We start from the raw sequence: 13975 nt of genomic DNA, 5'->3' as shown, positions 1-13975 counted from the left end.
CGAATAAAAATAATTACAATTTCTTTAAATTTTTCTCTAGGAATATATATTTTTGGAGAAACCTAACTAGTTTAAGCCCTCCCAAAGAAATTCACATACCCAAACCGTAATATCGGGACAGAATAATCTAAGATACAGATACGTAAACATTTCGAGGTCACAGGTCTTATCATGGGAAAACATTTTCCAACTTCACCATAAACACGTAGTGATATTAGTGAACAACTAATCGCGATCCTACATTCTTTATTTAAAAAGACCTATCACCATTGCATGAACATGCGATATCAATTATATAATTCCAGTCTATAACAGTCTCTTATGGTGTTGAGTTTGTTGACATTTAAGTAGGTCGTGATCGAAATGAATGAACTTTAGATCAATTAGACATTTTTAACTTTGCCGTTTCATAGATTCAAGTCAATTGTAATACATTGGTAAAGAAGACATATTATTCGATACAAGATTATATTGATGATAAAAAAGCGTGGAGTTAATGCTTGTTGACTTTCAGGCAGGAGACATGACATACTTATATAATTGTATTTAACTAAAATGACTGTATTTTTAGATGTCGAAAAAGAGTAACTACTGAGTTTCTTGGCGGTTCTTCTCCGTAGAATCTACATTCAGAACCGGTGGTAGCTTTACTTTAGTTTGTTAAATGACGATTGAAAAGTGCTTGTAAAAGCCTACTTGAATAAAGTATATTTTGATTTTTGAATTGACAAATATGTATTATAATGACAATACATTCAGTTACATGTCCATATTTAGAATAGCGCTACATTGACCATAGTTTACTCGTATATACTGAAGACTTCCATTTTTCTTCCCTGACGGAAAGCTCTGTTGGGTCGTCAACTTCGTCTGTAACCATGGCGACGCCACAGTTTATTTATATCTTATCTGTATTCAGTATATGACAACCCATCAATTTACAAACGAGTAAACATATAATTTGTATTGTGCTATTATGGAAATAATTTCATTTAATTAAAATTACAATGTGTGACGAACGTCGGTCATGGGGTCACGGAATAATTATGTATTCCTTTGTATTATGTTAGCGGTAAGGGATGTTTTTTTTTTATTAAATTAATATTACTAATAATTTTCGATGACTTTCGAAATTTTATGAAGTTTCAATTTGTTTATATATTTTGCATGCTAGTGGCCTTCGAGCACAATGGATTTGGATTCGTTAGATCCCACATATTTGAATGAAGACAGATGGATGTACCGTAATGCGAAAAGACCAGTATACGAAGAGGGACCGTGTTTGCAAATTAATCCGTCGAATAGAGACATTATTAAAAGATTTCATGCTATTCTACCATTGTAAGTATAGAGTATTTTACCGAAATCAAGCATCGCGTAGTATTTTGTTTTGTGATTCAATTCTCGTTCAGCGGTAAAGGATAACATCTTTAGGGAATCTGTAGGAGTTGGAAGAACTTCTGACAAACGTAATTCAATAACTCTAGGATATTTTTACAATTCACTAAGAACCAGAATGAATACGTGGTTTCGTTTAAAATATTTCTATATTGAAATTCGTTCAGTTGTATATATTTTCTGTTTAATATTAATTCATTTGAGTATTAAAAGATTCGTATACATATATTTTTGGTAAATTAAACATGAATGAAGTTGCATATATTCTATGTACAAAATATTAGTAGTAATAAAACTACCTTTAAAGTATTCGCATTTAATATAAACGAGAAAATGTATAATGATGTTGAAAAACGTTGAAAATTAATTTCAGTTTCCGAATTATGAAAATAACACCATAGTCATCATAATATAATATTTACTAATGCAAAATGTTTACTAATGCAAAATATTCGGTTAATTTAATTTTAAACTAACGTCTGGTAATGTTTAAATTTAATACGCTATTAAAGAGCAGTTTAACTTCGTGCGGGCGAATTTCGCGAAATTTACGTTAGCGGACGTCGGTGGGGACGTGTTTATGTTTCATTACCGGTAAAACGTTCTACTTTAAATAAAAAAGGGGTCGAGTGTTAATGCTTCCATGTGGAACTGGCTTTTGTTTCAACCGGAGACACAATACTACTGGGACACCACTCAAAACCGCTGCCTAAACACTGACGTTTTGACGTGACCCGAATTTCGAAGAAAGATACCTTTTTTATTATGGAAGCTTTATTTTGTTACATTTTGGTATTGTTGCTGCTGCGAATACGTGCAGTATAACGCGATTAGATACTATTGTATTCGATATTCTTGTTATATTTGCCTGAGAATGATCAATTTCTAGATCAGCTTTATATTTATTTAGAAGATTATAAATCATCTCTGATCGTTCGAACTGTTCTATTGAATTATTGGTTATTGTTTTGAAATAACAAGCAAAATAATTGTTATATTTTACAAGCCATCAGACCAGATTATACAAATACATTTATAAATTTTTCCGACAATTTCAACAATTCGTATATAATATTCCAGTTAATTTAAAAAGCAAGAACGAATTATACACCTAAGCCTTTCTAATCACCCCGTGCATTAGTTAAAATCGTATAAAAATCTGTTAAGTAGTTTTTGCGTTTATTACATACATACGTGGCGGGAGGCGGGATACTTTGTTCTACAATATTTAGTGATGCCTCAATGTACTACAAGCAGTTAAAGGTTTCGTTTCGAAATTAAAAAAAACAAAACAATATATTTATAAATACATTTTCAACGCGACACCGTTCCCTATAATCTCTAGAATAGTTATGTATATACCGTGGTAAAGTCCGTGCACGATCGGAATGGGATGCACCATGCGACCTTTTGGAACAGAGGCATCCGCGTCGGCCGGTATCACAGCTACCGTCAGCAAATCTCGCATCGATTCTCGCGATGCATGTTGCTACTTTTTGTTAGTCTGCACATTTGCTCGTGATTTGTTAGTGAATTATTTTGTAAGTGTTATATATGGTTGTACACTATTTTAGTAATAAATTAATATAAAGAAATGTTTCGTCTAGTTAAATGCATGTATATATGTCATACACTTACACATATCTACATAGATATATTTTTATAAATCTACTTTTTATATATCATCACATCACTCGTTTTGCTTTGCCGAAGTCGGATAATAATTTTTCGAAATTTCTTTGCTAACGCTACTTTGCTCGTGGCCTGTCATTTTCGATTTACTTTGACAAGGTTGCATTCCATTCTGATAGCGATGGATTACATACTGAAAAGAATGACACTTTGAATGGGACGATCGCCTAAAGTTGAAAATTGAGCTGTAGGTTTGTTGCACAAAATTCTAATAAATTAGATTTTTATAAAAAAACATTTCTTTAAAAAATAAATCAATCATAAATTTCATTTGTAGTTCATATGATAAAATGGTGGTCTCCTCTAAATTCTATAAAATATGGTTAAAACTTTAGATATATAGTAATCAGATATACTTGAAATTGCTTTATATAAACAGGACATTGTGATCTGGATCAAATTGTATCAATATTTTTTTTTATATTGCTTTTTTCAATTGTATTTAAATTTAGAATCTTTAGAAAGAGATCTTACTTTCCGGTAATATAAGTTTTGTACCGTGTCTTGTAGTCAATATTTGGATTTTAACTGAATAGCACTAATATATCTATTAAGTATATAAGACAAGCTGAATATTTTACGGCGAACGTATGAATAACAAATGGCAGCCGTATTAAATCTCGTCTGGCTACAGACTTACACGATCCCTTGGGAATAAGAAATTGTCTTTTTGCTACGAAAACTAAATACTTCATAAAAATTTGAACTGACATTTTATGTGATATTTTTTTTGTGAAAGTGAGGTTTCATATTACTCAATTATATATCTTTACTAATATAAATGTAAATGTAATTTTGTCTGTTAGTGTGAAGACGCTTTATTCGCTAAATCGATTTTGATGAAATTTGTTACGGAGATAGTATAGTAGTCTCGAGAACGACATAGGGAACTTTTATTAATTCGACTCTCGAGGCGGTTAAATACGGGGTTTGTGTGCTATAAGTAATGTTTTATAAATTTCATCAATGTTCAGGTACAACTGGTACATAATACATTTAAAACGTCAAATAACATAAAAATCATTTGATATTATAATGTTTGAAGTTCGTAGCAAATTTTTCACCAAATATAACAAAGTAAATTTAGCAATTTTGGCAAAGGAGGATATCCACGGGTGGAATCGCTAATGGAAACATTTCGTTTTTTTTTGTTATTCCTAAACTACGATACACTAACTATTTCGGAGACACGTTTAATATATTTAAAGGTATTTCAGTTATTGTTACGATATCGAAGTATTTTAAATTTTTTGAATCACACCAATACCGGTAAGTATCTTATTTGTTAGTATTTTTCACAATTTACATGAATGTTTAACAATGAAACGATTTGTAATCGCGATTTGTAATTGATTGTTATTTGTTACAGATCAACGATAACACGGACTGATTTACTTTGCACGGAGTGCTAATGAATATTGTAAAATATATAATAATAAATCATTTATTTCAGACTAATATGTCCATTTTGTTAGTAACAATGATCATATCCTAGTGTTAGTACAATAAATAATACTAAAGAAGAAAAATAAGAATCTGGTAATAATCACTGCTGCGCCATTTGAGATATGATCATCGGAACCGACATCTTTGGACTCAAAGGGTTATGTTTCGGTTGCGGTATGTTTTCTGCAAACTCGTAGGTATTCGTATATCTTGTACACCCCAATTTTCCAGTAGGGAACAGTCACAAAACAAGATCTTTTCTAACAGAGCTGCATTTAATGACAGATTTTTTAGTCATGACAGGACATTTAATAAGTTTCGTGTATTAGTAGAAGATTGTCCTGCAATTTTAACTTTGGATACTGCCATAAATCTTTACTCAATGAAGAAGTATTTAATTTACTTATTGATTGTCAAGAAAAGAAAGACCCCACTCAGACGGTTTGCACAAACATATACGTCATAATAATAAAAGAATTTAATGTTTTCTAATCTTAAGTCTTGTAAATTACTTCTTTTTCATTTTAAAATTGTGTTAAAAATATTATTTACTTCTACATTGGGTAAATAATTATTAGTAAGATTATTATTAGATGAGTATTATGATTATTATTTACTGATCCTTGTCACATAGTTTAAATATAGTATATATTCGTTTTAAAATTATATATATGTTTTTTTTATGTTAAAATAATTAAATTATATATATGTTTTTTTTATGTTACAATAAAAAAATGTTTATTACTATTTAAATTGCCCGCTTTTACCTCTTCATTTCGGAGAATTAGAATAAAAGTATGTTTTTTTTTAAACAATAAACCCTACGAAATAGATAAGGTTTCATTGTGGCAAGAAAATAATAATACGGACAGTAAATCCAAATTGACACGGGTTTTGCCCTTTGCAAAGACTCGAACATGATTTTTATAAAACACGTTATTAATAAATTATCGTTTTTTTTTATAACAGTTTTGACAAAGATCATTCGAACACTGAGTTCTTACACAAGTTTCGGGCGTCCGTCTACGCCATGTCCGAGGGTGAGGATTTGTTGGATCGGGAAGCAGCTTTCTACGCAGTAGCTCTCACTCCCCTGGTGTTTCTGCAAAATTATAGAGATGCTTGGTGTCTTTTGCATCGGGTGAGGCTATTTTTTTGTTTGTTTTTTAAATTGTATATTATAGTACCCTCCTCGGTGCAAATATAACGTGCCAGTATAAGAGTGTCTTTAACTCGCTAGCAGTTTATAATAGCTTAATACATTATTAAACATAATGTAATATATAATACAATCATATAATTAATTTTTTTCTAGTATTATTATTTGTGCGTAATAAAATATGAGCTATATTTTGTAATTAGATCTCGTTGGTAATTTAACTTCTGCTAATTAATAAATAGGGCTTATGATAAAAAAAAGTGTTTATTCATTATCACGTAATATTTTCAATTATAAGTATTTTCAAAAATAAATTATGGTAATCCAAGTATGTAATAAAGTATGGTATATAAGATTAATTACAGGTTTCTTTTTGTTTTCTTTCTGGTTATTGTCGGTATAATATTTATGACGAATCAGTAAAAGTTTTCATTAAATTCATTTTTAAAATATATTATCAAAATGCTGGTAATTTTTTTTGACAAAATGTACTTTAATTATAATGAAATTTCGGTAACAATCTCTAGTATTTTAGTAATATAAAATTATTGTTTTAGTTATAATCTTTTATAAGTAAATAAAAAAAATATATACGTATATGAATATTGTATCTTAAAATGCATGTTGTGGCCGTCTTACAGAGTCGATATAAAGGCTAAATATGTGTGTTAGTGTATTGACAGTCCTTAATAAATAAAATAAATAAATAATGAGAAAATGAATAATCATACATAATTACGTATTTAATATATATAAAATAATATATTTATTGGCCTCCTAATCGACAGAAATATATTATTTAATTTTAAGCATATTTAAGAAGGGATAGATCTTGTCCGTCGCAGATGACATAATCTCGGTCACATAAGTTCGCGTTAATTTCGAATTATTATCAACAGTATATATTGTGTTTTATTAAGTGATGTTAATACTGGAGGACATTTAACTAGACTGATTTTTTGTACGTTTAATTTATACGAGTTGTAATTTGTATCATTATGTTAACAATTTTCCAGATAAAGAAACTGTTTTTGTAAGTCACGTTCAACAGGCATGCCGTGCCGGGACCGATTTGCGTTGAAGGAAAACATGTCGAAGTTGTTCGTGAATGTACTTACTAAGTCATTTATGTGTAGGTTGCCCATAGAAGAATTCGTGGTTTCTGTCCAGGGAGTATTTGATAAACTTCCTCAAGTCCTTAAATAAGCTACATAGCAAATTTTTGAAGACGAAAGTTGTCTTCCATCATAAAACCACATATAAGAAAAAATGGAGACAAATACAAGGAAATTCAGCTTACTCTGGAACAAGCTATCATTGGACTTTGAGAGATATAAGCAGGAAAGTGATTAAGGGGAAAAAAGCAGTTACCGATAAATATTCTCACATTCACCGCCCATGGCCCGCAACAATGTAGGGCGTGTAGGTGCGTCGCCGGTCTTTAAGAAATGTGTACGCTCTTTTCTTGAAGGATTCCAAGTCGTATCGGTTCAGACAAACCGCCGACGAAAGCTGGTTCGATAGTGTTGTTGTGCGAGGCAAATATCTTAAAAATCACTCTGTTGAGGATTTTAGGACATATAGATTAGACGATATCGACTAGATTAGATTACTAGATATAGATTTAGACGGGTGAAACTTGGAATTTTGACTCGATGTCCGAAGGTGAAATTCAGCAGCCAGAATTAATCCAAACAATTCCTCGGAACATTCCTTTTGGAAAAATGTTTTAGAAGATGCAATGTGATCCATTGTAACCCTGTGCTAACTTTCCAGCAATCAACTGCAACTGGGACTTTTTTCAAACTAAAATATACTTTTTCGTTACCCTAACATTGAATTCGAACACGGAATCTATAGATCTCCAACCGTGTAAGCTGTTGACAAGGCCAACGAGACAGTTGCTTACACCGCATGGCTCGGATAAGTAGAAATTACCTATGCAGGTTAATTGTCGGACACATTTAACGTATCGTACGATAGAGTATGTGTTCTGGTAGTTGGAGTCGTTTTTTAACTAGAAAAAAAAGGAGGCCCTAGTGTATAAATTTTATCTTAACCTTCTTATTCTTCTTTACTAAACTCCTAGCGAAGTCAAAAGTCAAAGTCAAAAATATTTAGTCAATATAGAAGTGTTTACAATTACTTATTGAAAGTCAAAAATTTACCACCGGTTCGGAATTTAACACCTCCGACCTGAGAAGAACCGGCGACAGAAACTCAGCTGGATATATTCTTTTTCATGTTACATGTACACAATGTAAACAATAAACATATTTTTGTTATTTGAAACAGCCTGGAGGCGATCATATCACTCCCAAGGTGTGCAGTCAGCTAAAGTCATCAGTGTTGTAATATTCTGTAGTATATATGTAGTATATAACGATTGCTTATAGATCTTTTGGCTCACAAAGGCGCGCCCTTCCTTGTCAATTTAATTATCGGACTGCATTAACAAATACTAATAGCCAAATTTTATTCCTTTTGCCGTTTTTATTTTTTAAATTAGTCTTCTCACGGACATTTAGACATCTTGTCAGCACGAGCGTCACTCATACTAATGTACTTCAATAATTTCGCGTGAAGGGGCGCGTCTCTGTGGGTGAATTGATCTTTACAGAATATTTACTCGGTTGGTGATTGCGAATATTGATTATGTCGATTAATTTGCTCAGCAGAACTACAACAACGAAGAATTTGTAGATAACGATAAAACGACGTTTCAGAGAAAATAAATTATATTTACTTCGTGGAAGGGCTTTCTACATGCCCGTCTGGGTACCATCCCGTCATCACGATTTCTAAACTAACTACAATACTTAGTATTGTTGTGTTCCGGCTTGAAAGTTGAGTTAGCTAGTGTAATAGCTATGTATAGGCTCAATACACAAAGGCTACTTGTGAGTTCCCAAAATTCGCGGCACATTGGCGATCTAAGGGATGTTTATATTTCTTACAGTGGCAAAGTCTATGGGCGTTGGTAACTACTTACCACCAGCGGCCTATATATTCGACCGCTCACCTTTTTTATTTATATTAAAAAATCAACTAAATTTCAAACGAAGATTCCAGTATCAAACGTAGACAAGCACTGCGGAGGTTTTATGGCCTTGATTGATATTAAGAATTCATGTAGTTTCGAAACTATTGTCAGGAAGCCTGCATGTGTTGGATGATTTTTATTCTGTTTATGTATCCATCTAACCATATTGGATTATCTCCTCGAGACTCTATACTCTTGTCATTGTCATTGTCCTTTTATTAGACCAAACTCTCCTTTAAGAGTTTGGCCTAATAAAAGGACAATTACAGGCCTCTACTAAGAAAGGAATTATTAAATAACACATACGTAAAAGTTTACTTTAATAAAATGAATACATTCTGAACGTACAAAAGGAGAAATATAAAATCGTTCAAATACTTATATCCAGTTGCTTTTCAGTTCCATCGCGCGTTGCGTCTCTACCAAATATCGCATCCGAGCGAGAAGCGTTCCGCGCTCAAGTTACTTCAAAACTTCAGGGCTGTAAATCATAAGGTACGTGTGTTATTTGCTTAGCAAAGTTTCGTTTCAATCTGTACGTATGTTCTCCATCGATCCGTGAATATTCGGTGTGTGTTCGGTTTTTACTAGATAAGTTAGTTAGGCGTTTCTTGTGCTATTGGGAATTTATTGTCTGGACTTTTTATGTTGAGTCTCATCGTGCTTTCTTTAGAAATTAGATTGGAATATATGCCGCTTATTAGTGTCATATTAACATAGGATCTAGAGGTTTTATGTAAATTTGAAAATATACCACCATTACCACCACCACCTAAATGGTATTGTCAATAATTACAAACATACTTAACTAAGTAATAAAAGATATAATTATATTTGTTCATAGATTAAATAAAAGATTTCAACCATTTCTTAATTTAAGAAAATGAAAATACATTTAACATAAATTAATTAACTACTCTGTTACAAGATTTAATAGGAACAAAAAAAGTTAAAAAACATATTTAAATTAAATAATTAGCAATGCTAATGATTTAAAGTAAACGGCCGTTAAAATGTAAATAAGTATTAACTTTACACGGGAGTTAAGAGGACTACAAGAGCTAAGTGCCCTTGAGAATCGCACGCACACACTTACAAAATCGACAAAAACGGCAAGCCCGTGTACTAAGGGTTAAGCGAGGTAACGAGATTACGCCCAAATATTCTAATAGATGGCGCCAAACCGAGCGAAGTACGATCAATCATAAATCTCATAAAAAATAGATAGGACAACAGAATTATTTTTATTTCTTTCGATGTTAGTTAACAAATGATTATAAAATAAAACTGATTCAATTAAACTTACAATATTTTTATTTATATTTTGTATACAATAAAATAGACAGTTAGTTTTAACCTTTTTTTTCTTTTATTTATATTATTATACCACAATTAGTTCTTATACTAAATATTAAAACATACCAATTTTTAACATTTTATAAAAGTTTAATGATCTATTTATATAATAAAATCGTAAGTGTTCGAAATCTGTAGTGTAGTGACCGTGGGGTAACATATAGCGTAGTATTTGTTCGTTTTATTAATATTGGTTAAAAAAATGTTGTCAATTTGATTTGGTCGAATCAAAGGTTAATCATAAATCTCATAAAAATAGATAGGATATTAGAATTATTTGTATTGCTTTTGACTGTTATTCGAAAATGATTAAAAAATAAAACTGATTTAATTAAACTTAAAATATTTTTATTTATATTTAGTACTACAAAAAAAAAACATTTAGTGTTAATTTTTTTTTGAATTTTTTTTATTTAATTTCATTTGTATGTATTAATGTTATTACATATGTCCTGGAATCTTGCAATAAATATTACACCCACTTTCAGCTGAAAGTTGACACACATATTTAATCTCGATGACAATGACAATTCATGAATTGCTGCTATATTCAATCCAATATGGCGGACGTTACAAAAAAATTAAAATTTATGAATTACGTACAAATGACACTTCTAAATATTCTAGTTCTCTGGTTCACAACAATTACATTTTTTTTTGTTACGACTTCACTTTTTTTTGTTATTATTAAAATTAGTTCATACATAACTTTAATTCTTATTATAAACAAAATCGATAAAATTAAACTCTTACGCAATATAAATAGCTTCCGTGTTATTGTTTTCGACTTTCTTTATTCTGTAAAAAATAAATATATTTTAGTAATTACATTTTTATTAATTATAAAATTATGTATTTAAAAAATATGTATCTAAATATGTCATAGTAGTTATAATGAAAAAAAAAAAAACGCTTCGAGCTCATGGGGATCGAATGTAGTCACTCTCAATTGATGTTTTCCTTCCTTTGACCAAATACATACATACATACATAAGCAGCCCGTAAATGTCCCACTGCTGGGATAAAGGCCTCCTCTCCCTTTGAGGAGAAGGTTTGGAGCATATTCCACCACGCTGCTCCAATGCGGGTTGGCGGAATACACATGTGGCTGAATTTCGTTGAAATTAGACACATGCAGGTTTCCTCACGATGTTTTCCTTCACCGCCGAGCACGAGATGAATTATAAACACAAATTAAGCACATGAAATTTCAGTGGTGCCTGCCTGGGTTTGAACCCGAAATCATCGGTTAAGATGCACGCGTTCTAACCACTGGGCCATCTCGGCTTTGACCAAATACTCTATCGTAATTATTAAGAATGGCTCGAAAAATCTGTTTATATGCGTACTGATTGCACATTTTTCTAATAGATGTTTTCAATATTCAAAATTTATAAAAAAAAATATGTTTACTAATTAAATACTCTTACCTTTTAATATCGTTCATATGTATGTTCGGCGCTTAAGTTATATAAACGTTTTTTAGTTTTCTTCACGCGTTTCACTTTATTTCCCATATTTACACAATTAAAATTTATAACAAATAATATAATAAAAAAACAAATGCCTAATTACTACTACACTATTTTATCTTAATATATTTATTTACAAGAAAGAATAAAAATTATTATAAGAAAACATGAAACAATGAATTTACAATTAAAATTACAAAAAAATATCTCGTAACGTAATGAATGATGCGGCGAAAAGATCGACACGTCTGTATAGCATCAGGCCTCGGCCGGCATTGTCTGTACACGGCGTTTACGCACACATGCGTACGCATTTTGTTCGAAAATAAGAATATCGGATTTAAAAAAAATCTATTGATTTTACTAAAAAAGTGACACCCAGGTTAAATAGTATATTGCTTGTAGAATAATCTGACAAAAAACCAGAATTATGGAACGTATATAAGTATAGTTATTATTGATTAAAAGATCTTTTTAGAGGTAACTTTGTGATTTTTTTCTATCGTACCAAATTAATTACATCATGTTTTCAAAATAACAAATACTTAGCATGTATCCTGAAGATTATCATATATTTTTTTCATTTGGTTTACTGCATTGGATCATATACTTTTTTGCATTATAAAACTTGCATTTAGCTCATGTAGTCCCCTTAACAAACATAATTATCGCCATAGTAGTGCTACGGGCCTCACGACTGCCTCAACGTACAAAGTCAACAGATCGGAACCTTTTATAGTTGTTGTTAGATATCGTTGCTACATGTAGTATATATTTATATATATTGTACGAAAGGCACGTTTAATGATACAAGCATTTTCTATCAGCTTTGGGTAGTGAACGTTAACATACATAACATAACATTTTTTTTTTTTATAGCATTGTTTGGCGGACGAGCATATGGGCCACCTGATGGTAAGTGGTCACCACCGCCCATAGCAAAGGCGCTGTAAGAAATATTAACCATTCCTTACATCACCTATGCGCCACCAACCTTGGGAACTAAGATGTTATGTCCCTTGTGCCTGTGATTACACTGGCTCACACGCCCTTCTAACCGGAACACGACAATACAGTGTACTGTTATTTGGCGGTAGAATATCTGATGAGTGGGTGGTACCTACCCAGACGGGCTTGCACAAAGCCCTACCACCAAGTGAGTATATACTATAATACCGTTAGACAGTACATGATAGTTCGAAATAATAATTTTAATTGTTGTTGTATGAAGTGTTCTTATTGTTGTTAGACTAAAATTTACATTGAAAATAAATATGTACAATAGCAATGAAATTAAGTTGAAAAAAGTTATCGAAATCGATTACTTAACAAGAATTATATAATTGTAATATGTGAACGTAATACATTAGTGTCGGACTGGCCATATAGTCGAGATGCAGTTCGTCAACCGAGCTCTGACAGCGACCCTATTCCAGTCTTACATGTAAAAGCACATATTTAGAGAGAAATGAAAAGTTTTTTTTTTTTTTAATTAATTTAACCGAATTTCCCTTCTATTTCCGAGAACACTCGAAATTGTTTGTGTTTATAATTATTTTTTATAGAATCCATACAGTGCATAGAATAAAAATATATGTATGTACAGAATGATTGAGAAACTTCTTATTTTTTAAATTGTAGAATAAATTAATAATTAACAGTTCATAAATCTCAGGTTGTCAACTTTGTATGGGAGTTACCCGGCCTCTCCTCTCCACGAACAACTACGGAAGAATTAGATTTTGATGTCGAAGAGCTTCAGAATAAAAAGGACATCAACTATATAAAGGAGCTCATTAAAAACCTTGGCTAATAAAATTATATATATTTTTCCAAATTTTGTATTCTATTTTGACAGGCCCTATCTACAAAATATCATCATCATCCTCCTGCCCTTATCCCAATTTTACTTGGGGTCTTCTTCTTCCATACTTCTCTGTCGGACGTCATCTCACAAGTAACATTCTTTTTAACCATATCGTATTTCACACAATCCATACATCGTTTCTTGAGTCGTCCCCTACCTCTATATCCATCCATATCCATTTAAATTACAATTATGTGGTTATTACAATTATTGGACATTAGAAAATAAATTTAGTACTTCAATACTAATCCTAAACTTGATTTTGTAGAGATTAATGCAATATGAAGTTAAAATAAATGATTGTGAGCCTGTAAATGTTCACCGCTCAACAGTCTATCCGTTTGAATATTATATATTGAATTTTAAACGATATTAAGCTCATGAAAATTTAGAGGTACTTGCCCGCAACCATTGGGTCATTAGGCTATCCCAGCTCTAACAATTTATAAGTTTGACATAAATCAAAAACATAAATTAATTTAATTGGCGATAGAAAAAAATACAACGAGCCATCTCTAATATCAGTTTTTTTTTAAATATAT

General features: G+C 31.3%; 1 protein-coding gene across 1 annotated transcript; it reads left to right on the top strand.

The window, feature by feature from the left end:
* The first annotated feature begins 1005 nt into the window (after positions 1 to 1005).
* On the top strand, positions 1006 to 13379 carry LOC125072435. Its single transcript, XM_047683062.1, has 5 exons — positions 1006 to 1072; positions 1175 to 1341; positions 5506 to 5677; positions 9138 to 9233; positions 13242 to 13379. Exons 1-5 carry the CDS (start codon positions 1028 to 1030, stop codon positions 13377 to 13379), a joined length of 618 nt encoding a protein of 205 aa, XP_047539018.1. The 5' UTR covers positions 1006 to 1027.
* Positions 13380 to 13975: the final 596 nt, after the last annotated feature.

Source organism: Vanessa atalanta, chromosome 21 (genome assembly GCF_905147765.1).
Source record: "Vanessa atalanta chromosome 21, ilVanAtal1.2, whole genome shotgun sequence".
NCBI classification, from domain to species: Eukaryota; Metazoa; Arthropoda; class Insecta; order Lepidoptera; family Nymphalidae; genus Vanessa; species Vanessa atalanta.
The sequence above is the reverse complement of the archived record's forward strand: the minus strand, read 5'-3'. Positions and strand labels throughout refer to the sequence as shown.

What these genes read in the sequence shown, in the direction of transcription:
- LOC125072435 (XM_047683062.1), top strand. Translation starts at nt 1,028, where the DNA reads ATGGGGTCACGGAATAATTATGTATTCCTTTGTATTATGTTAGCG. An exon ending in TCCTTTGTATTATGTTAGCG is followed by an intron (nt 1,073 to 1,174) that starts GTAAGGGATGTT and finishes TTTGCATGCTAG; the next exon opens with TGGCCTTCGAGCACAATGGA. An exon ending in TTTCATGCTATTCTACCATT is followed by an intron (nt 1,342 to 5,505) that starts GTAAGTATAGAG and finishes TTTTTATAACAG; the next exon opens with TTTTGACAAAGATCATTCGA.